The sequence below is a fragment of the Corticium candelabrum genome, chromosome 5 (genome assembly GCF_963422355.1).
Source record: "Corticium candelabrum chromosome 5, ooCorCand1.1, whole genome shotgun sequence".
Lineage (NCBI taxonomy): Eukaryota > Metazoa > Porifera > Homoscleromorpha > Homosclerophorida > Plakinidae > Corticium > Corticium candelabrum.
In genome coordinates, this window is record NC_085089.1 from 7,414,414 (window position 1) to 7,436,074 (window position 21,661).

Consider the following 21,661-nt stretch of genomic DNA (forward strand, 5'->3'; position numbering starts at 1 on the left):
CAGGCCCTCTTGCGCGCCTGGGTACGAGGCTACCAATTATTACGCTCTGGACAACAACGCACACATCGATTTGCGAGAATATAAGCTGCACTAATGTTACAATACGTCTACTCTCAAAATATTCTCTTCTACGGCTGTCTAGCTAACTATAGATGGAGATATATCCTGAAAGCTTATGACTCTGTGTATGAACCAGAATGCAAGTTTTCTTGTATATAGCTGCAGCTGATGTCTTATCCCCAGTTTGTATCAAAGAAAGGAAACACCTTACAGAATGCTTCCTTCGTCAAAGTCATCGGGTTTTTGACAAGAGTCGAGAGCTCACACTCGGCCAATTGAGAGCACAAGTGTAGAGCCAGCTTCAAAAACAACTTCAAGAAAACACAGTGCGTACAAACACTAATACAAGGCAACAATAGTTTTGTGTTTACTTCCAGTTGGCGTCTCCGTTTTTCCACAAAGAGTGGATCTCTATTTCCAAACCATTTTGTTGGGGGAAAGTAAGAGTCGATAGTAGACACCTTCACACAAAAGTAAATCAAACAAAAAACACAAACGACAGCAGAAAATGTCCTACTGGAGGAAACCAACGTCTCAGAAGACAATGAAACTCGGCCAACTGCTTGTACCTCCTCTCAACAAACCACATGCTTCCAGCAACCTTTAGCTATAAAAAGAGAAACAAAGAATACTAAATCTAATAATAAAACCGAAATGCAAAATCTGAATACATGCAAGAGTAGACCTACTACAGTCAAACGCTCCTACTGCACCACTCTTCACTCCACATGCACGATATAATTTATGCTACAGTGTAGCTCAAGACTGCACAAGACACTACAATGTGAGCTACATACGTTTATCTGATAGACGTGGTACATGTCCCGTTGCAACGTCCGAAGTATTGCCTGAGGGATTCCAACCAATATTAGCTTTGGCATGGGCAAATTGACAGGTGTAGAACTTCTCGATGTGTCTTTAGAGTCGATGTCAAAGTGGATAAAGCTCGTATCATCAACAGTCTGCAAAAAGTCACGTAACACACAACAAGTATTGAAATCGACCCAAGACATAACACAGTCTTGTGCTGACTTACTAATGCACCACAGGTGTCTTTGTCTGATTCAGCACGAGCTTGAAAGTGAGCATAGTCCCTAGAATGTAACAAGTCAGACAATACACAACAGAAACTACAAACAAATGGCACACATCATAATTCATGTACACACCGTATCTGTCGCCTTCTTTCAGTAATAATCTCCTTGCGCATACGAGTCACCTCGACTTCATGTGCAAGCTGCAACTTATCTAACTCATGCTTGAGCTTCATCTGCAGCTTTTCTGATTCTTCTCTTTGTTTTTCTTCGTGTAATCTTAATTGTTCATTCAGTAGAACCAGTCGATCTCGCTCTATCTCCAGCTGCTGTCTTTGCTGCTCTTCCTCCTGAACCTGGTCTTGCAAACCAGTAAGCTTCATTCTTAGCTCCTCAAGCTGAGCCTCGTAGGCATCTTTTTCTGCAATGCTAAGTAAAAATCAATGACACTAACATCTAAACAAAATGTATAGTACACTACAGCTTACCTTTCTTTTTCCAGATGCAGCTTCTCCAGAGATATGTTAAGCCACTCACCAGAAGTCTGGATTTCAACATGATTTAAAGTGGAGACTGTTTGAACTCCTGCCTCCGGAACACCGAGGTCTACCAATGTCTGCACAGCCTTGTCAACGTGCCACTTTGACCACGAGTTGTTGATTGTTACAAAACTGCTGTTAGCAAGATGAAAATCGTGACCAAATTTGTCAGGAGAATATTCATTAGAGAAAGGTGATATGGATCTGCTCACAGACAGCAAGCTACTGCCTATGGAGGAATTCTGATCGTCACCAACAGTCTGACAGTCTACACATAGTTTCAACTCATGAATTCCATTCGTTGACTCTTGATGAATGAGTTGCTGCTTGTCAAACAATTCTGCTTCAAGATGTTCTGTTGCCAACCTCAACTGTTCAAGATGACATCTATAGCAAATACAACAAACAGCAATTAAATAAACAACAATATCTACTTCAAATCAATTACATTGAAGACAATCACATGTCACACCTTGCTTCTTCTAGACGATTAGTCTCTTCTTTTCGTCTCCTTTCCAACTCAACACTAGATAAACCATAATCTTTCTTCATACAATAACTACTATCAAAAACACTAATACTGTACACACAGTGGAATGAATCCTGCTGATTCTGAAAAACCAGAGTCACCTTCTCCATCTTCATTAGCAAAGAATGAGAACCGCTTTGACACATGATGTCCCTATAAACCACATACAACAATAAAGCATTGCACTCCAAATGCAGCTGCATGTGCTCATTACCATGCCCTCTGCTCGCAGTCTCGATGCTTGTAATGGATTGTTGAATCGAAACAAATGAGACTTACCCAACATAACAACGTCTCCTATTGGTTAGTTATAACAAAATCAATAAAGAATATCACAAATCGTTTGTGTGCTACGATATCGATACCTTGATTTAAATCTACTGGCTCAGTGACACGAGTCGCATTGATAAAACAAGAGCCAGCGACTGGATGAAGATGTACCGTGTTGCCATCATACTCAAACACACAATGCTCAAGCTCTACTCCGGGACCAGTAAGAACTAATTAAAACAAATAATATACAAATACATATTTTTGTATGTATACTCAGTACACATATACATCTACAGTACACACATGCACGAACACATGCACAAGCATGCACGCGTGCGCACGCGCACACACACACACACACACACACACACACACACACACACACACACACACACACACTGTAAATACATATACACCGTGCAAACAGGCAAGTACATTAAATACATATAAATACTGTACCAAACAACACATTCTTACTGATGTCTTGAGGACACTCTGCACTCCCCCGGCCAATGCGAGTCAATCCTTCCTATTCAAGTAATTCAATTACAGTTAATACCACCAGCAATTGCAACATTACAAATCACAGATGTTCTACCTGCAAATGATAGAGGACCACACCGGTGCTCAACGGATCATCACTAATGCATACAAGATGTGGTACATCAGAGTGAACCAATACACCCACACCCTCTCGTTTCAACGCCAGTTCCTTGTCCTGAAATGTAGAGGACTTCAGCATGTTTCCTTCACCAACTGATCACAAAACATTAAAAACCTCCATAATCCGTTGCGTTTCTTGCCATCGACTCGCCCACTCTCGAGTCATCTTTGCAGCCTACAAGAACACACTGTTACATGAACGAGAATAACAACCAATGACAAAAAGCACACTCTATAACTCAAACTTTCCAAGGCTTATACAATCTACTATTTACTATATAGTATTTTGTGTTCAATTATCCAATTGGGCATTCAATTATCCATTCAATTATCCAAGGTTTTGTCATAAAAGTACCAAATTCATAGCAATATTTCTTTTAGTTTGATACGTAAAGTCAAAACTGCACACATTTCTTTCATGACGTCTTTCTATGATGCTCACTCGCGTTTCAGCTGAACAATAAATGATTGATTCAACCATGGTGGGAAGGGGATAAGTAGTGAAATTTGAGCTCTTTGATTAGCTAAATATCGGCAACTAGATGGAAGTGTTGCATGGTATCACGCAGGATGTGCACCTTACAAAGTTCACCAGGTAAACCAAGGGGTGGAGCAAGGTGTCGGAAACTTTCTAGATATGTAGACTTAGTTGGCTCGCAATTAAACATCTGCAAAAACGTGGGACACCAAGATTAGTGCAAAGCAAACGTACAACACACACGCTGCTAACTAATTATGCTAACTTCAAGATTAATTGCAAATTTATTGCATCTAGACAGCTGATGAATAATAATATTTGAACAGCTGCCCAACTGCATACCATGTACATTATTTAGTTTTTCATGTTATTGCACAGCCACGGATAATTGAATGCAAATTACTATAGTAACTCTTGGCAATGCTTGCTAGTAATGTTAATGGAGAACTCGCATGCAAAAACAAGTTGCTCTTGAAAAATAGCCTTGCTTTCGAGAAGTTCAACGGAACCCTAGTTGCTAGCCAAAATGACTTCGTAAAGGAGAAATTGCATTTCGAATGCTCCCAGAAGATGCAAGGCATGACGTCACTGGAGGTCGACCTGAATCGTTTTGTACCGGAAAACCTTAATTGGAGCAAAGCAACTCTCTACATCAATCGCTTGATTGGAGACAACACTTGAACATTCACCTTCACTGTGAAGTAGGTGCAGCTTTGTAGCGATGAGAGAAAAACACTGAAGGCATTCGTCATGACTTCTCTTGCGCTTAGGTCTGAAACTTCAAGGATACATCGCATTAACTTCCGCTTTGACATGTAATGCTCTAAAAAGACTGGAACAGGTAGGAAACTACAACACTCTTACATCTGTTATAACCCTAATCCTAACCCGCTCACTAGCTCTACATTGAAATCTCTCTCAAAGCAATGATCTACACTTACTCTGAAAGGTGGTCCGATTGCCTCCCTATTAGCTTCAAACGCAAAATCCACTCTCTGAACCACACTCGATCCAATGGAAATCTAAACAGACTTGTTTCTACGTTCCCGGCACGTTTACGACAAACTTTACAAATCAACGGCATACTAATGAACATTAGATATCTCAAATCGGAGTTAGAAAACTTCAAATCGACTAGAAGAGAAGTAAACTAAGGTAACACAGCAAAGCGGAAGTTGATGAAGTGTTTCCTCGAAGTTCCAAACCTACGCGCATGCCTCCAGCATATTTCGCTTATCGCTACAAAACTACACCTACCTCAGAGTGAAGGTAAATGTTCAAGTGTTGTCTCCAATTAGGCAATTTGATGTAGAAAGTCGTGTCGTGCTATTCGAGATTTTCCAATACAAAACAATCCAGGTCGACATCCAGTGACATCATACCTCACGCGCATCGCATCGTTGTCTGGAAGCATTCGAAATGCGATTTCTCCTTATGCAGTCACTTTGGCTGGCGACTAGGGTACCGTTAAACTTCTCGAGGACAAAGCTATTTCTTAAAAGCAACTTGTTTTGCGTGCGAGTTCCCCTTTAACATCCAATTTAGAATTCTAAACTAAAATTAATGAAGTTCATTACAACAACCAGGCTCATGCAGCTAAAGATGTATTTATGTACGTCACTTGTCAAGCTTAGTGCATAAGCAAATTACCAACTGGCTTGCAAGCATAACATACTTTATGACATTATTACAACAAACAGTACCAGCTCTTCATTCTGCTGCAGTTGTGCCGCTACAGATGGAGAGGACGTCATGCCCTGTAACCAAACAAACAGAACTGCAGAAAACATAACTTTAGAGGTGGTCACTACATTATGTAGCATACCACTTGTCCAGATGCCAGTAACGACTTTAGTCTCTCTATTTCAGCTCTCAGCTCTCGAATCAACTTCACATTCGGATCCTTAACAAACATCCAATACAACAATGTGCAACACACACACACACACACACACACACACACACACACACACACACACACACACACACACACACACACACACACACACACACACACACACACACACACACACACACACACACACACCGCCCGCCCGTCCACCCCCTCCCCGCCCGTCCACCCCCTCCCCGCCCGTCCACCCCCTCCCCGCCCGTCCACCCCCTCCCCGCCCGTCCACCCCCTCCCCGCCCGTCCGCTCCCCTCCCCGCCCGTCCGCTCCCCTCCCCGCCCGTCCGCTCCCCTCCCCGCCCGTCCACTCCCCGCCCGTCCGCTCCCCTCCCACCCGTCCGCTCCCCTCCCCGCCCATCCGCTCCTCTCCCCGCCCGTCTTCCTCCTCCCCGCCCGTCCGCCCTCCCCGCCCATCCGCCCTCCCCGTCCGTCCTCCCTCCCCGCCCGTCCTCCCTCCCCGCCCGTCCTCCCTCCCCGCCCGTCTGCCCTCCTCTTCCCTCCCCGCCCATCCTCCCCCTCCCCGCCCGTCCACTCCCCTCCCCGCCCGTCTTTCCCCGCCCGTCCACTCCCCTCCCCGCCCGTCTTCCCCCGCCCGTCTTCCCCCGCCCGTCTTCCCCCTCCCCACCCGCCCATTCTCCCCCCTCGCCCGTCCTCCCCCTCCCCTGCCCGTCCCTCCCCTGCCCGTCCTTCCCCTCCCCTGCCCGTCCTTCCCCTCCCCTGCCCGTCCGCCCCTCCCTGCCCATCTACCCCACCCATTCCCCTCCCTCCCCCTCTCTACCCCTCCCTCCCCTCTCTACCCCCTCCCTCCCCTCTCTACCCCTCCCTCCCCTCTCTACCCCTCCCTCCCCTCTCTACCCCTCCCTCCCCTCTCTACCCCTCCCTCCCCCTCTCTACCCCTCCCTCCCCCTCTCTACCCCTCCCTCCCCTCTCTACCCCTCCCTCCCCTCTCTACCCCTCCCTCCCCCTCTCTACCCCTCCCCGCCCTCGCCCTCGCCCTCGCCCTCCCCCTCCCCCTCCCCTCCCCGCCCTCCCCTCCCCGCCCTCCCATCCCCGCCTCCCCTCCCCTCCCCGCCCTCCCATCCCCGCCTCCCCTCCCCTCCCCGTCCCTCCCTCCCCGCCCCCTCCCTCCCCGCCCCCTCCCCACCCGCCTTCCCCCTCCTCACCCGCCCGTACCCCCATGCCCACGCCCACACCCACACCCACACACCTCATTCACAGTCGGCTTGTTCAGAACATGCTTCGCACGACTGGCATATCTCAGTGTGGACAATGATTCACCGTAGTTGCAACTAGCTGGAGAGATGTCTGCCAACAAAATATCATATTAATTAAAAATTGATATACCTACAATCTAGACTACAATCAAATACTGCTACCTACTGGCAATCATCACTGTCTTAGAGTTGCCTCCTAAGCTCTCTCTGAGGAGCCACGTCAAAATAGAATCTCTGTATGGAACAAAAACCTTCCTCGCTTGTCCAGAATACGACGACAATTCAGCTGTATAATTGCATACTGCATCACTGTGTATCCATCAAAGACAACAATAAAGATCAGATACCAAGTGCTGATATGACTAATCCTAGAGTCACCAAAGAACGATTTATTTTTCCACTTTCTTTCAGATGAATTCCAGTAGTTCCTGTAGCATGTGCTCGCTCGCTACAAAGCGCAAATTAATACAACAACCTACCCACTCAACAATTCTGATCCATACCTTCCAGCTAAGTCAACCAAGTTGATTCGACTGACTGTCTCAGACGGCAAGCCTTCACAAAATCGAGCCTGCAAAACAGCAACCATCAAAACTACGAGAACACGACAAAAAATTTCGAGTACAAATAGTCTCTCACTCGTGTGAACGTAATGGTAAATATGGCATGAGAGCGACTGCTAACATCATTCATTGCTGTTGCTGCAGTCACTCTACACACAAAGAAATCAGACTTGGCAACCACACGCATTTCAAGAGACCACACCTTCGATTATTTCCCATCTGCATCAGTGCCTCTATTGCCGCATAATCAGACACTACATGTTTCGTCAAACCTGAAACAGCCGACCATGTCATTAAAAACCTTCCTATTTTGTACTAAAATTTATTTATTTTAAGTACCTTCCACATAGGGTCCAGTTTTCGGATGTTCTCTCACTCGTAAGCCATGAGTCGACTTCACAGACTGTCCATGAGGCCGAAATAGATCGCGAACCCGTTCATTGTAGATTTCCAAAAAACTATATAAAGAGAGAATCCACATGCACAACATTAATTGCACTTAATTAAATAGATTAATAAATTAGAACCAATTAAATGCAACCAATCCAATAAAATGGCCACACCTAACTTCAGTTCGACAAGACAGTCCTTCCGTCTGGTAGTCAGCAATCAACTGATACAACCCCTAATAACCAGAGAATAACACATGTCACAACTACTACACATGTACATGCTCCTTCTTCATTCACCCACATCGCATATCCGTGGAATCAGACCAATATCCTCCTACAAATAAAACACGAAACCTCAAGTTGTCAGTTTCTATGCCAATAAGCAGCACCGACCGGGTTGCCCATCATCGTGTAAGTCTTTCCCGATCCTGTCTGTCCATACGCAAATATACATGCATTGTATCCTTCAAACGCGCTTTCGATCACACCTCTGCCCAGATCCTCAAAAACCTAGAACACGCAAAACACCTGACATAAAGAGTTTGATCGCGCAAAGAAGGGAAAACGACCTGCTGCTGAGATGCAAAGTTCCGGTCTCCACCACTCACCGACCAGTAGGCAAAGTCGTAGGAAAATGTCTTCAAGCGATCGCGCTCGGCCTACGTTTTAATCAATGACACGTCCGTATCTCTCTACACTATCATTCTTGTAGCAATCGCACCTTGATGTTCGTTATGCTCGTGGTGCGGCCATCCATAGAGACGACGAATTCGGCGTCCATGTCCACCTCCCTGCACGACACGGACATTTAGCCGATCGGAAATCATCGAACACGGAAACTACACGCAATTGCACACTCTAGGTGATTTGTCCGACATTGCAGCTACAACCGACTGCATGCATTCCGTGTCAATTTCGATAAGCATCAGGCAACGTCGTTCCAAAATGCACTACGCACGGTGTTCCATTGTCAACACCAACATGGAGGTGAGCGTGCGCGCAGCCTACCTGTACCAGACCTACCTGCCGCTCAGCGGCCGTACACGGACGGCCACTTTAACCGAAGACATGGCAGACGACTTGCTTCAAGAGTTAGTCATCACTCGGAGAGACTTTCACACTCGGGGCGTTCAGTTTATTGCAATCGGTGTGTCAAGCACGTGATATCGACTTCCTGATAAGCACACCGCACACACGACACCAAACAAGGGTGGTTGTTTCGCGGTTTCTTTGCTGTGACTTCGCACTGAGAGAGGACAGGTGTTGGAACTACGTGTACGGCAAGAGATATCGCTAACCATATAATGTATCGCATGTCACCAAGAAAAACTGCATTCAAACACATGTGTTTGGTCTGGCGCTGCGAGGCTGGTCTAGTAGGCTGGTACTGGGTAGGGCACTCTGTGCAGACGGTGCGGGTTGCGTCATGTCAGAGCCGAGTCCTCCTTACACAGACGAACAGCTCAAATCAGACGAAGTGTCGAAGAAAGACATTCTGCAATTCGTTCAGGAGCACGCGTCGACGAAGGTGGAGCCCCGACACTTTCCTTGTTGTCTGCATGCCTTGTTGGTGTCGATTTCATTCACCCGGTTCTATTGTGTGTCTTTGTATAACACGCCCGGTATGGAAATCTATTTAGTTTAGCTATAGCAGAGTTGCTAAGTATTTACTTAATCACTTCTCTGATATTATTATTAATTAAACCAACAAATTTTGAAGACATCGCATTGGAAACTTTGTAAACGCACAGTTTATCCTTTTTTTGTTGTAGGAAAGGTCTCTGCATGGCTTGTAGAGAAATTATCTACTTGAATATAGTTGATAGTAACTGATTGTGCTCAAGGCTAGAGATTTAAATTATCAGCAGGTGTGTGTGTGTGTGTGTGTGTGTGTGTGTGTGTGTGTGTGTGTGTGTGTGTGTGTGTGTGTGTGTGTGTGTGTGTGTGTGTGTGTGTGTGTGTAGTGCCTCTCTAGGTCTGTAGATATAGAGATAGAGAGCCGGTTTACTGATTCATAACTCGCAGATTTATTCTAGTTTCTTCGGGAAAGAAAACTGCATGGAAAGTTGGCAAGCATTGCAAAATGTACAAAGAAGGATGACCTAATAGCCGCATATAAAAGTCTTTTTGCAACCAAGGTTCATATAATCACCATCAATAGTATAACAATATAAGGTTAATATGGATGGTATGTATATGTTTGACAACTAAGGCATTCAAGACTGCAGGCGAAGAAGACGAAGAGACTGCTGCTGTTGCTGCGGTGACAGAGAAGGTAGCCAAAACGACAGTTAAAGACAAAAAGGCTGCTCGCTCTCACAAGGAAGCTGAACCTCCACGGTACACAAAGAAAATATTAAAGAAAGGAAATGGCTCAACATTTCCTCAAAAAGGAGACACTGTTGGGTGCTTTTACAAGGGAATGCTCACAGATGGAACAGTCTTTGATACAAACATTGGTGGAGCGGGTAAAGTTAATATTTCTCTTTGTCATAAACGCTCACAAAGCTTTTAGTAAATAGATGGACACACATTGTATGGCAAATTGCGAACACAATAGACAGACAAACAAACAAATATAATGATATGACAAGTTTGCCTTTGGCCACTACAAGACATTTAGCTATAGTCTTGGAGACTGACTGTTCAAAGAGATGACAACTGACACTATGTGTGTTTTCACTGTAGCTTCTGATTCAACAACCACTTGGTTTAATGTCACAAAACAAATATAGACCAACAGGCATGTAATAATGGAGATTGTACAAACATTCATGCAGCTTTTCCATCTACACACACACACACACACACACACACACACACACACACACACACACACACACACACACACACACACACACACTACTTCATTGTATGCCTATTTGGATCCTCACATCTACGCTCTGTTTGCAGGATCCAAGAAAAAGAAAGGCAGTGGTGAGCCACTAAAATTTAAAGTTGGGCAAGGCAAAGTTATAAGAGGAGTAAGTGGCAATTCCACAAGCCAACATAATTAATTAATGATTTTAACTACACTTGTTATCCGTATTCCTCATTTACAATAATTAACATCTGGACTACATGATGAATATTGTGAACACGGGTGCCATGCCTGTTCTATTGAGTCATAAAGCATGCTCAACTGAATGACAGGAATTATAGAGGATCTAATGTCTGTTTGCATGGCTTACCATCTATCATTCACAAGCAGTTTCCTACAGTATCTCATCTTGCTGTCTCTAGTGGGATGAAGCATTACTGACAATGAGCATGGGAGAGAAGGCCGAACTCGTAATTGAACCAGAATGGGCTTACGGAAAAAAGGGCCTACCAGATGCAAAGTACCGTAGACAGTCTGTCGTGTTGGAATGTCATGCACTCAACTCTTGTGTTACACAGGATTCCAGCCAATGCGACGCTACAGTTCGAGGTTGACTTGGTTAGCGTGGAGTGAGAGAAGTGAACAAGTACAATACATTGCTGTTGCCTTACCGATTGTTCTCTCTTGTGTTACAATAATACAAGTCCATAACATTGATTTATGTCTCACTCTGTGGTCGCTTTGTCCTGACCTTTGGTGTACCGTCTGGTCCTATAGACACTTCAAGTCCAAGCTGATTCCATAATGGACTATCAACCATGCCCTGTTGCTCCAGCTGTGAAATCAAGGCTTGATTCTCTACGTTTCCATCACATAAATTTCGAATGGCAAACACTGCCCATTCTCTGATAACTGAACAATAACACGGACATACAATTAAACACCCAAATTACATTGCACTACAGCTTACATGGATTTGAATCGTCGATATTGCACGCACTCAGAATGGCAGGTATTCCGCCTATCTCTCGCACCTGACATACGTAACTGTCACTCACCAGTATGTATAAATAGATTACATGTGTGACTACTTTGCACTGATTGGTTTGATTCTGGTAGCACAAATTTCCAATAAGTCTGACTAAATCACGCTTTATCGATGAGCCACAGTCAACAGGTAATGAAGTCGCGGCAACTTTTTCTTGAGCAGAGGCATTGGTCACAATTGATATTAAAAGAGCTATAGAAAGTGTTGGTCATTTATTGAAACACAATCTGTTTTTCAAATTTCTTACATACTGCCTTTATCAACACATCCTGCTGAGCTTGAACGAAAACTAGAATACGTTCGTCAGCCGATAGGCAACACAAAGTGTGAACCAGACACTCGGTCAACCGTAACTAGACATTTTGTATGCAACTGATATAGATACTGATGATTACAGAGAGTGTCAACAGTAGCTTACACTGCTGTTGTCACTACTACTGTTATTGACTGCAGTTGATGAAAACAGGCTGGAAACAGTATTGACTGTATCTTCTCCAATCTTTGATATGTCCGAGCTTTGAGTTGCTGTGGCCATAGGTTGGGATGTGCCTGTTACAATTAAATGATTGATAATTCACAGAGAAGAGAAGAATCAAAGTTATGATCGACTCACCAGAAAATAATTGTGCCAACATGTCAAGCAATATTACCCTGGCAAATAGTTGCCGTGGTTATACGTATTTATATTGACTAAAATATAAAATTTGTTAGACATTCCATACCTAGCATTTGTATCTGTTGTTGCATCCACGAGTACTGGGAAATGACCAAGGCAAATCAATTGGTCCAAAACCAATAAACTAATTAACAAAATTCATGCAGTGACTTGTATGTAGCTTATCGTGACGTCGCAAATACTGACCTCCATTCTGCGTCACCTGAACGAGAAAGTCTTATGATGCCTTCCCTAATATCTTTACAATCGGCGCAAGCCAACTGTCTCCTATAGTCAATAACATCAAGAAGAGATCCAGTGTGTTTATACCATTAGGCAGCATGCAGTGGCTTAGTACCCTCGTTTGTTATCTAGACAGTTGTAAATGACCATACACATGTACTCCATTGCTTTCGTATCGGCGCAGTTCAAAACATGTCTTTTCACAAATAGAATGAGCCGTGTCATTCAAATCTATTGCAGCAAACTGTTTACCTCACAAACCCTGGATAACACGATTTCCAAACTGAGTCTTTATTGGTGTCGTTCTGTGTTACAAGATTGCCTAGCATTTGGATACCAACTTGAAGTGCCACAAAAATCCCTATACGAGACAACATAAACAGCTACACAAAATTTACTGATTTGCATTACTTCATTACCTCTGTTGTCTTGGTTGAGTGTGTGAACTGAGATAACAGTATCTTGTACAGTGAAAACCAAGTAGAGAATCTTGATGGCTGACTCATGAAGATGACATTGTCTACACAAAAATTCAGAGAGCAAGGATACATCATTGCAAAAACACCAGTTTCACAAGTATGTGCACACATGCACACAGACACAGACAGACACAGACACAGACACAGACACAGACACAGACACACACCATCACCACCACACCACACCACACAGTGAATTCCATAGTTCTATCTATCAATTAATTTTTCAGTTGACTCACAAAGCAATATCCTGATTAGTGCAATTTTCAACACAAGCATTTCGCACCACTCGAAAGCAATACGTCATACATTGCAGCAGTAGATCCCATTCATTCCACAAATCACTAACTGACAAGTCCACAGATCTACAAAATGCAATTCGATCCGTCAGAAACGTCAAGATGGTCTCTAGAGCAGCGAAATCCTCCAACTGAATGCCCAGTCTGGAACAGAAACAATTCAATTATCAATCAAATTTGGACCTATACACATTTTTAGAACGAAAATGCTACATACCTACCCACCTTAGATTGAGCCTACCTGTTTTGATCTATTCTCAACTTTTGCTCATACTCTCTAAGACATTGGATGACGATTTTGCAGTCAAACTCTTGAGATGACATTTTCAACATCTCTTGCAGCGATTCCATTTGTGTAGTCCGATGTACCTATAGTATACTCTTATCTCTGCGCATGACTACAGTATGACGCGGCTGTAGAGTCTGGCTACGCGAGACTACAGGCTGATCACAGGTGTACATGTACAACACATCCGCATGGCAAGGCAAGATAGAGTGAAGAATATTCCTGGTTTCTACTATGATCCAACGAAGCGTCGCTACTTTCGCGTGCGACCGGGTCACAACATGCACAACCCGCTGACATGGGAGTTAATAGCCGAAGAAGAAGAGATACGCAAGAGACGAGAAATTCATCAAAAATCACAGAGCAACCATTCCACCAACAACCGCCTCGAAGGAATCCCAACTCTTTTGAGAAAAAGAGAAACAAACGCGTCTTATCACGGTCGTGCTTGGCAGAACGAAGTAACAAAGAAGAGAGTTCTAGGCATGCGCCCTCGAACTGTGCTTTGTGATGGTTGGTGTAGAGCTCCAAATCAAATCTTGTTAGATGCATCACAGACTCGACTTTTCGTTGCTTGTGGTTGCCTTAATTGCTTTGAAGTATCACCAGACAGCCTCGAGTTGATGCATACTACAGACCATCGAATATGGAACAGCGAATTGGGAATAAAGCATGTGGCTTTGAGACCACATCTTTGTGAAGCGTCTTCACCTGTTGGAATAGTGGTAGCAGAGCAGTTCCCAGCAGTCTTATTTGACAAAAATTGTAGACCAATGAGGGAAGTACCACGTTTAATGGCAGGTAGTCGCTTTACTCATTGCTCTTGGCAGAGGAACACGACTCGGCCTACTGAAGTGGCAATGACTCGAACATCAGGCAAATCAATAGTTCTGTATGACACCGAAGCAAATAGCATTACAAAATTGCCAGTTGTCGTGCAAAAGTCTGAAGTACTTTGCATCGAGTTCATGGCAAGGTCACCGGTGCTAGTAGCCGGATATAGAAACGGCAGTGTTTGTGCGTTGGATCTGCGAGCGAAACATAAAACAAGATCATTCTCAAGTTTCTGTATGGAATCATCAGTCGGATCATTAAAGATGCTAAGAGATGAGAACTATGTTCTGGCAATGGGTTTGAATGGACAACTTAACATGTATGATTTCAGAGTCGGCAAACATGTATTACAGTATAAACAACACGTGGGAACACACAGACAGTTGTCGTTCTGTACAAACGATGCAGATACTCTTGTCTTTGCTTCAGGACAAGATCATGTCATCCGAATATGGGACATACGTAACTCACAGCCGATACATCAGTTCGTACCCGAATTAGAGCTAGAGAATGGCAAACCAATCAAAGAAGACCAGATACCATGTGTAACATATGGAAACAATCTTGGTGGAACGACTCCAGGCCTTTTGACGTCTACAGACACTAGCATTCATTGCTACACAATATAGAGATTGCTACGCATTTATTATAAGGGATTAATATATAACTAGATGCAGAAACATGCTACCACCACAAGTTGCTAAATAAGAAAATTAACAACCACAGCCCGTGAGCGCGATACTGTCGTGCATACTTACAATGAGTCATAAGCTTATTCTATTCCGCTTCACTCGTATTCCTCAATAGATGTACGGAAAGATTCTGTACGGGACCTTGGCACAGTAAGCATCCCAATCACGACCGTACTTGGTACGGCACATGGCATTGTCACGACTTGCCCGATGTATTAGCAGGATGGTGAAATAGATCACGTAGAAATACGTGGTAATGTGCATGTATCCTGGAATGAGATCTCGACTATACGAAGAAGTATTATCAATCTAGTGATGTCGACTTTACCTGTGCACATGCACCAAGCGAGAGCCATCAACAGGTCACCCAAGTAATTTGGGTGCTTCACGATACCCCAATAGCCAGAGATGATCAGATGAGTACCACGTGCTGTTGGCAGAGTTTTCAGTTCTAGTTGAGAGAGAAAGACTTTGAAAGAATTGTAAATCAAGTTACACAGTAATGGCTGACTTCTGCTGCTTGGGCTGTTGGGGTCACGACGAAAGTTGTCTTTCTGAGAGTTAGCGCCACGAAACAACACGTAGCCGATGGCTAAATACAAAGACAAATTACACACACACACACACACACACACACACACACACACACACACACACACACACACACACACACACACACACAGTGACACACACACACACACACACACACACACACACACACACACACACACACACACACACACACACACACACACACACACCATAAAATTTACTGTTAATAGTATTACCCTTAATGGTCAAGATGGCTCCAATCTGTAGATATGACAGCTCCACGGGATGATCAACAAGGTATCGAGCTTGCAATGTATAAGTGAATGGTACCCACACGAGGTCACCAAATGCAAGCATGAAACCGAACCCGTCTGTCGTGATGTCCATTGTAGTTAGAATGGCTTGCTAAATGGCAAATATATCAACATGAATTTGTAGCCTCAAATGGATTCTCTTACACACAGAAGGTTACACATTATATATTCAGACAGTAAACAAATGCACAGATAACTTACTTCAAACCAAAGACCATCAGCAATATACAGAAATTGAAATACACACAGAAGAATCATTGATGGTGTTACATAGCCATGCAGCTCCCACTGCTTCATGGCCATCCCGATGCAAATCACAACCTATAATACAAAATATAGTCACTACCAACCGATAATTCAAAGATCTGGAGAAGTGTGTGTGTGTGTGTGTGTGTGTGTGTGTGTGTGTGTGTGTGTGTGTGTGTGTGTGCGTGCACATGCGTGTGTGTATGTGTGTGTGTGTGTGTGTGTGTGTGTGTGTGTGTGTGTGTGTGTGTGTAAAAATCAAAGACAAACCCATCCGATGAGACCAGGCCTTAGTTCACAAAACTCTTTGATGTCAAACATAACACCCAAACGAGGATTTAACTCACGACCAATAAAGAAGTCATAAACAAAATTCCCTTTACATGTTACAAACGTATCACTAATATACTCAATACACATACATACCTATTTTCCACTTACCCGTGTTGCCACCTTCAGCTAGTAGAGCGTCTTTCCTGTGCGATCGCCAATAGACAAACACACTTAATACAAGTGAGAAAACGGTAGCTGCAGTGATCAGTTCCAAGTAGCGATCGTACACGATTGACAGTCGATATCCGGCTAAGTGTAGCAATCCGATCACGACCAGGCTGATCACCAATGCAAAGAAAGCTACAACAGTCAAGTCAACACATGAGAAATCAATAGCAGACATAAGATTAATATCCAACCCAACCATTGAGTCTGTAATCCAACTGCTGTCCAGTTCTGAGCTTTCCGCCCTGAGCCACCTAACAATACAAACCAAACAATAATAACAATAGAAATGTGTACATAATAAATATGAATACCAACAATAAAAATCATATCCTAAAAAGTTCTATCAACTTTGAATTCATACTAATGTTATAAAAAATTAGCAATTTAGCCCATCTATTTGTTAGTAGTGCAAACAAAATCAAGCAAACCCACTTTGCACATGACTAACTTAATTAATTAAGCAAAGTTTGAGCATATTTCTAGTCAAACGTGGCATCTCTATGTCTAGATACATTCTAATACATCAAAAGTGTCCTTACTAAACTTTGAATTCCACGTCAAATTCTAATGTAAACAACTTAGCAACCCATGCATTGACATTCACGTTTTAGTACAAACAACTCACCTTTCCAACTGGCAACACGTAGAGAAAGCACTGCAACACGAACCATCCGAGAAACAAGCAGAACGCCTCCAAGCTGACGAAGCCTCTCCACTCGGGAAATTCGACGTTGCCAACATCTCGCACCGAACAGGACGCCGCATTGCAAGCAAAATAGAGATAGTAGACTGTGGTTGGCAGCCCTAGGAGCATGAAAAACACGCCAATCGGACCCATAAACTCATAATGAGTCGTCCTAGGAGCGAGCAACTTCTTCACATCGTCTACTGCCATTGGTTTTTCAACCGTTCCCGACTCGGTCGGTCGTGATTCGGACGCTTTTTCAGCGAGTGTTTCCGCTGTCTGTGCGCGCGTTACCGGCTTGATTACTACCGGCATGTCTGGCTCGCTTTCCGAATAACTTGACTGCTCCACAGCTATGACCTTCGCTAGGCCTCGTTTTGGTGACGGCGTTGGTTTTTTTCTTGGCGTCGCTGCTCGAGCTGGTGACCTCGAGCGGCTTCTTGATCTAGATCTTGATCTTCGACGTCGAGGAGTTGCTTCTTGGACGGGTTTTAGGTTTTCGTTGCTCACCGTCTCCTCGATTCCGTCCCTTTTGTATTTTATTGTGGATTCGTTGAGGGTGCCGTCTGTCGAGAGGATTTCGGCTCGGCGCCAGCGTTGGGTGTTGTGGTAGAACACTGAGACTTTGTCGCCGGGTTGATGTTGCGCCTTATTCTGTGGTCTACCTCTTGTAGCCATTACATGTCATACACAAACACAGTTGCTAGTTCAAACTAGGCGCGTGATTGATAACGGACCAATCAGCGAAGGGTGTGTTATTGTTAGTGTCCCGGATTAAACGCGCAACAACCCGACACGTAGACATGATTATAAAGTACACAAGCTCTAACTGATACTATTAATGCTTTAATTATGTGCGGTTTTGCCAAAAAGTTTAATAAAACAAACTAAATTATTAGTAACATAATACCTACGGGACATTGCATGTCAACTCCCGGATAAGTCACTATAACAACCCAAAGACAAGCATGGATACTGATCGTCTCCATTTGGACCTTGACTATCTTGGCAGCAGCGGTGTGATACTTAGCACAGAGCAGAAGGCAAGTCTTAAAAACTCTCTCCTTCTTCTCAAGAACCGCGAGAAGTTCCGTCGCGTGGAATTATGGGGCAGAATAGTTGGAATTCAAGGGGAATACTTTATAGCTCAAGGATTCGGGGTTGAGCAACTTATGGAAAAGAAATATCATTATAGGCAAGTTTTGTAGTCTAAAATGCAACACTTGAATAATTGGTTTTTGTCTGTTTCTCTGCTCTGTTTACTTTATCTGTTTGTCAAATAATATATTTAGGCATCTGACCTGCATTACGCTCTTTGACTTATTAATTAATTAATGATCATTCTTCTCATTTTATTAGCGTGGACTGTCGAAAATGGGCTCAGTTACCAAAACTTGATGATGCTGCTAGAGCACGAGCATTGAAAGTTGAAGGACGCTTTATGGGTGACGCAGCCTATGAAGCAGAGTACATTGAGCCGCCAGTGAATAACTCAGATCCAAACGCATCTGGACAGACAGTGGTGAGTTGTACATTTGTGTGTGCAGTACGTGTGTGGTGTGTGTGTGTGTGTGTGTGTGTGTGTGTGTGTGTGTGTGTGTGTGTGTGTGTGTGTGTGTGTGTGTGTGTGTGTGTGTGTGTGTGTGTGTGTGTGTGTGTGTGATTGAAGTAAAAGTGTACATCATGTGAACTCAGTCTGGGATTAGGTTGTGAAAGAGGAGGAAAGACTGGTGGCCGTTGTGGAGGCTATAAGTCATGATGTTGCCGTAGTGCCTCGTGGGACATATGCCAAGGATCCCGATGGAATTGTGATTCAAAACAGATCATTTCGAGGTAGACAGTTTGACATCATAACAGCTAGTTGTTGCCAATTAGTATTACCATGTGTTATTATAATGCCAAACACATACATACATACATACATACATACATACACACATACTGTACATACATACATACATACACACTGTACATACATACATACATACACACTGTACATACATACATACATACACACTGTACATACATACATACATACACACTGTACATACATACATACACACATACTGTACATACATACATACATACACACTGTACATACATACACACACTCAGTACTTGTTGTCTTGCTAAAGGTTTGTCTCTGGCTGCTGCATCAAATCTCAGTTCTTATCTTCACTTCAGAGCAGCAGAAGAGCTTGAGAAAAAGACTATAATTCAGAAAGTATGTCAATTTTTTGGAATGATATTGCAGCAATAGCTAACTGGACATGTTGTTTTATCCTTGTAGGCAAACCTTGATAAATCAATCGACTTTTTAGACTCCATTGAACATGATATACCAAAAGGTTAGTTTCGTGATGTGGACACACAGACACACACACACACACACACACACACACACACACACACACACACACACACACACACACACACACACACACACACACACACACACAGACACAGACACACACACACACACACACACACACACACACACACACACACACACACACACACACACACACACACAGACACACACACACAGACACACACACACACACACACACACACACACACACACACACACACACACACACGCACACACAGACACACAGACACATGCGTGCACACGCACACACATGCACACACACACACACACACACACAGACACACACACACACACAGACAGACACAGACAGACAGACAGACAGACAGACAGACAGACAGACAGACAGACAGACACACACACACACACACACACACACACACACACACACACACACACACACACACACACACACACACCACACCACACCAAGCCTTGAATGCCTTTACACAAACTGTGACTAACAAAAGCCCTTCCAGTTATCAAAGCAACATACTGGTCTACCTCCTAACTTGCTAGGATCGATAAAATACTGTATCCCTTGTTGGATATCCCACACAATCATTTCCTGTGACAACATGTACACTGCAATGGAGAACTCTGTAGTAGCAATAACTCACTCCAAATAAAGCCTGGCGTTTGGTGTCATTTAGCTGTTAGAGGCATATATCACAATCTCTAATCCAGTAGTTAACAAGATTTAATTGCACCTCTGCAGCATTGTTCTTCTGTAGGCATGTGGACTGTCTATCATGTAGGGTTCAGATACTGCTGGTCAGGAGGAAGTCACATTAGCGACAAACAGCCAGTCTCGTTTGCTAGAGTGAAAAATTGTAGTCAAATGGCTGACCAATCTGACCATTAGCTCAGACTGGATTATTTACCCATAAAACACTAGAAGACACAAATAATTGTGATACACCTAAGCATTCCTTGTTATCACCATACAATCAACTGATTTCAACTTGACTAGCACAATGTACTGGAAGGATTGTAACTCAAAACACAGCCTGTCTAGCTGCAAAGAAGTGCCCTTACAACACAAAAGTGCCATATTACAACATACTGCCCCTTTTCTACATCAACAACTATTTCTCAATCAGATTGTATCGTCCCGTTGAGATGTTATTGTGAATGTGTTGAATTACAAATTGTCTGTAGGTTGTTGGAGTTTGCAATTGGAGCAGGGTGGTCAGATAGCCGTGTTGAGAAGCCTCTGGTGGATAGGCTACGTATCCTACCATATCCCCAATACAAACAGCTTCGGTTCATTCTACACTGGATTTGGCCAGAAGAACCAAGACTTGCCATTCATGCTGTAGACTCTGTACGCGATGGATGGCCATTTTGCTTCTAACTGCTTTACAAGAAAACAACAAATACAGTAAATAGAATAAACATGTAGAGTTTGTTGTCACTAGTAGACATGTAGTGACATGTTACATATACAGTTGACTATAAAAGTGTCCTGATATGTGTACCAATTGGTGTACAAATATGATGATGTAAGCCATAGTTCTCCAGCTCTTACCGATTGCTTGTAACTGTCAACAAGACTGCTCTTACCAAGATGCAAAAGTCCTGGTAAGAGCGGCCTTGCTGATGACACGTTGATACTGTCAGACCTCGTCATTCCGACATTCAATAATCCAAGACCCTCACTACCTGACAAGTGTACACGTGAAACCATTTTACATGGTCACTGTATTTGTACCAATAACCCGACAGTCGCGTTAGTTCAACAAAAATTCATGGGGCAGACGTGGTTGGAGTTACAAGGTCTGACTATATATACTCAACTTACATAGATTGGACAGCACACAAATGTGTAAGCAGTTGCAATGAGACAATCTGATTCTACTCACAAATTGATTGAGAGACTTGGTAAAGATCACATCACATTGACATATAGTGACATAATTCTAGAAAGAAAGTCAGAGTTCCAATTATGATAATTTTGAAC

At 43.5% G+C, this 21,661-nt stretch overlaps 6 protein-coding genes across 7 annotated transcripts; 3 read left to right on the top strand and 3 right to left on the bottom strand.

Annotated features, from left to right (window-relative positions):
- Positions 1-65: 65 nt before the first annotated feature.
- On the bottom strand, positions 66-8,949 carry LOC134180180 (kinesin-like protein KIF16B). Of its 2 annotated transcripts, XM_062647272.1 has the most exons (29): positions 8,678-8,949; positions 8,376-8,445; positions 8,224-8,313; positions 8,048-8,164; positions 7,956-7,988; positions 7,826-7,887; positions 7,602-7,720; positions 7,465-7,534; positions 7,339-7,411; positions 7,203-7,270; positions 7,047-7,147; positions 6,866-6,985; positions 6,693-6,790; positions 5,402-5,479; positions 5,280-5,333; positions 3,214-3,273; positions 3,034-3,153; positions 2,913-2,964; positions 2,528-2,662; positions 2,377-2,459; positions 2,224-2,315; positions 2,106-2,159; positions 1,583-2,020; positions 1,230-1,523; positions 1,097-1,154; positions 858-1,022; positions 578-667; positions 432-521; positions 66-371 (listed from the first exon to the last, which is right to left on the bottom strand). In XM_062647272.1, exons 1-29 carry the CDS (start codon positions 8,722-8,724, stop codon positions 234-236), a joined length of 3,069 nt encoding a protein of 1,022 aa, XP_062503256.1. In that variant the 5' UTR covers positions 8,725-8,949; the 3' UTR covers positions 66-233. The 2 variants fall into 2 exon arrangements, with proteins under 2 accessions (XP_062503256.1, XP_062503257.1); XM_062647273.1 differs by lacking the exons at positions 8,048-8,164; positions 8,224-8,313; positions 8,376-8,445; positions 8,678-8,949 and having other exon boundaries at positions 7,952-7,986.
- A 70-nt stretch (positions 8,950-9,019) lies between these two features.
- On the top strand, positions 9,020-11,192 carry LOC134179487 (peptidyl-prolyl cis-trans isomerase FKBP3-like). Its single transcript, XM_062646391.1, has 6 exons — positions 9,020-9,182; positions 9,691-9,792; positions 9,867-10,122; positions 10,568-10,638; positions 10,898-10,995; positions 11,054-11,192. The coding sequence occupies exons 1-6, from the start codon at positions 9,081-9,083 to the stop codon at positions 11,106-11,108; spliced, it is 684 nt and encodes a 227-aa protein (XP_062502375.1). The 5' UTR covers positions 9,020-9,080; the 3' UTR covers positions 11,109-11,192.
- On the bottom strand, positions 11,142-13,550 carry LOC134179485 (ataxin-10-like). Its single transcript, XM_062646389.1, has 13 exons — positions 13,441-13,550; positions 13,140-13,343; positions 12,841-12,941; positions 12,674-12,782; positions 12,537-12,617; positions 12,386-12,466; positions 12,246-12,323; positions 12,137-12,174; positions 11,942-12,072; positions 11,771-11,876; positions 11,567-11,715; positions 11,446-11,509; positions 11,142-11,387 (listed from the first exon to the last, which is right to left on the bottom strand). Exons 1-13 carry the CDS (start codon positions 13,548-13,550, stop codon positions 11,194-11,196), a joined length of 1,446 nt encoding a protein of 481 aa, XP_062502373.1. The 3' UTR covers positions 11,142-11,193.
- A 26-nt stretch (positions 13,551-13,576) lies between these two features.
- Positions 13,577-15,098, top strand: LOC134179486 (DDB1- and CUL4-associated factor 4-like). The gene has a single exon (XM_062646390.1). It carries the CDS (start codon positions 13,677-13,679, stop codon positions 14,946-14,948), a length of 1,272 nt encoding a protein of 423 aa, XP_062502374.1. The 5' UTR covers positions 13,577-13,676; the 3' UTR covers positions 14,949-15,098.
- On the bottom strand, positions 14,946-18,013 carry LOC134179484 (delta(14)-sterol reductase TM7SF2-like). Its single transcript, XM_062646387.1, has 9 exons — positions 17,250-18,013; positions 16,821-16,875; positions 16,565-16,756; positions 16,394-16,500; positions 16,079-16,198; positions 15,800-15,968; positions 15,523-15,603; positions 15,340-15,462; positions 14,946-15,280 (listed from the first exon to the last, which is right to left on the bottom strand). The coding sequence occupies exons 1-9, from the start codon at positions 17,985-17,987 to the stop codon at positions 15,120-15,122; spliced, it is 1,746 nt and encodes a 581-aa protein (XP_062502371.1). The 5' UTR covers positions 17,988-18,013; the 3' UTR covers positions 14,946-15,119.
- A 219-nt stretch (positions 18,014-18,232) lies between these two features.
- LOC134180030 (radial spoke head protein 9 homolog) lies at positions 18,233-21,214 on the top strand. Its single transcript, XM_062647094.1, has 6 exons — positions 18,233-18,504; positions 18,669-18,831; positions 19,016-19,142; positions 19,445-19,533; positions 19,600-19,657; positions 20,860-21,214. Exons 1-6 carry the CDS (start codon positions 18,278-18,280, stop codon positions 21,018-21,020), a joined length of 825 nt encoding a protein of 274 aa, XP_062503078.1. The 5' UTR covers positions 18,233-18,277; the 3' UTR covers positions 21,021-21,214.
- The last annotated feature ends 447 nt before the right edge of the window (positions 21,215-21,661 follow it).

Coding starts and splice junctions, on each gene's coding strand:
- LOC134180180 (XM_062647272.1), bottom strand. CDS start 8,724: ATGTCTTCGGTTAAAGTGGCCGTCCGTGTACGGCCGCTGAGCGGCAG. Junction 7,148..7,202: donor TTGGTTGACTTAGCTGGAAG/GTATGGATCAGA, acceptor TGCGCTTTGTAG/CGAGCGAGCACATGCTACAG. Junction 2,316..2,376: donor GACTGCGAGCAGAGGGCATG/GTAATGAGCACA, acceptor TGTGGTTTATAG/GGACATCATGTGTCAAAGCG.
- LOC134179487 (XM_062646391.1), top strand. CDS start 9,081: ATGTCAGAGCCGAGTCCTCCTTACACAGACGAACAGCTCAAATCAGAC. Junction 9,793..9,866: donor AAAGTCTTTTTGCAACCAAG/GTTCATATAATC, acceptor TTGACAACTAAG/GCATTCAAGACTGCAGGCGA. Junction 10,123..10,567: donor TACAAACATTGGTGGAGCGG/GTAAAGTTAATA, acceptor CTCTGTTTGCAG/GATCCAAGAAAAAGAAAGGC.
- LOC134179485 (XM_062646389.1), bottom strand. CDS start 13,550: ATGGAATCGCTGCAAGAGATGTTGAAAATGTCATCTCAAGAGTTTGAC. Junction 12,783..12,840: donor ACTCAACCAAGACAACAGAG/GTAATGAAGTAA, acceptor TGTCTCGTATAG/GGATTTTTGTGGCACTTCAA. Junction 12,073..12,136: donor GTTGGCACAATTATTTTCTG/GTGAGTCGATCA, acceptor TAATTGTAACAG/GCACATCCCAACCTATGGCC.
- LOC134179486 (XM_062646390.1), top strand. CDS start 13,677: ATGGCAAGGCAAGATAGAGTGAAGAATATTCCTGGTTTCTACTATGAT.
- LOC134179484 (XM_062646387.1), bottom strand. CDS start 17,987: ATGGCTACAAGAGGTAGACCACAGAATAAGGCGCAACATCAACCCGGC. Junction 16,501..16,564: donor AGCTGAAGGTGGCAACACGG/GTAAGTGGAAAA, acceptor TAACATGTAAAG/GGAATTTTGTTTATGACTTC. Junction 15,281..15,339: donor CGCTTGGTGCATGTGCACAG/GTAAAGTCGACA, acceptor ATCTCATTCCAG/GATACATGCACATTACCACG.
- LOC134180030 (XM_062647094.1), top strand. CDS start 18,278: ATGGATACTGATCGTCTCCATTTGGACCTTGACTATCTTGGCAGCAGC. Junction 18,505..18,668: donor GAAAAGAAATATCATTATAG/GCAAGTTTTGTA, acceptor TCATTTTATTAG/CGTGGACTGTCGAAAATGGG. Junction 19,534..19,599: donor AAAAGACTATAATTCAGAAA/GTATGTCAATTT, acceptor TTATCCTTGTAG/GCAAACCTTGATAAATCAAT.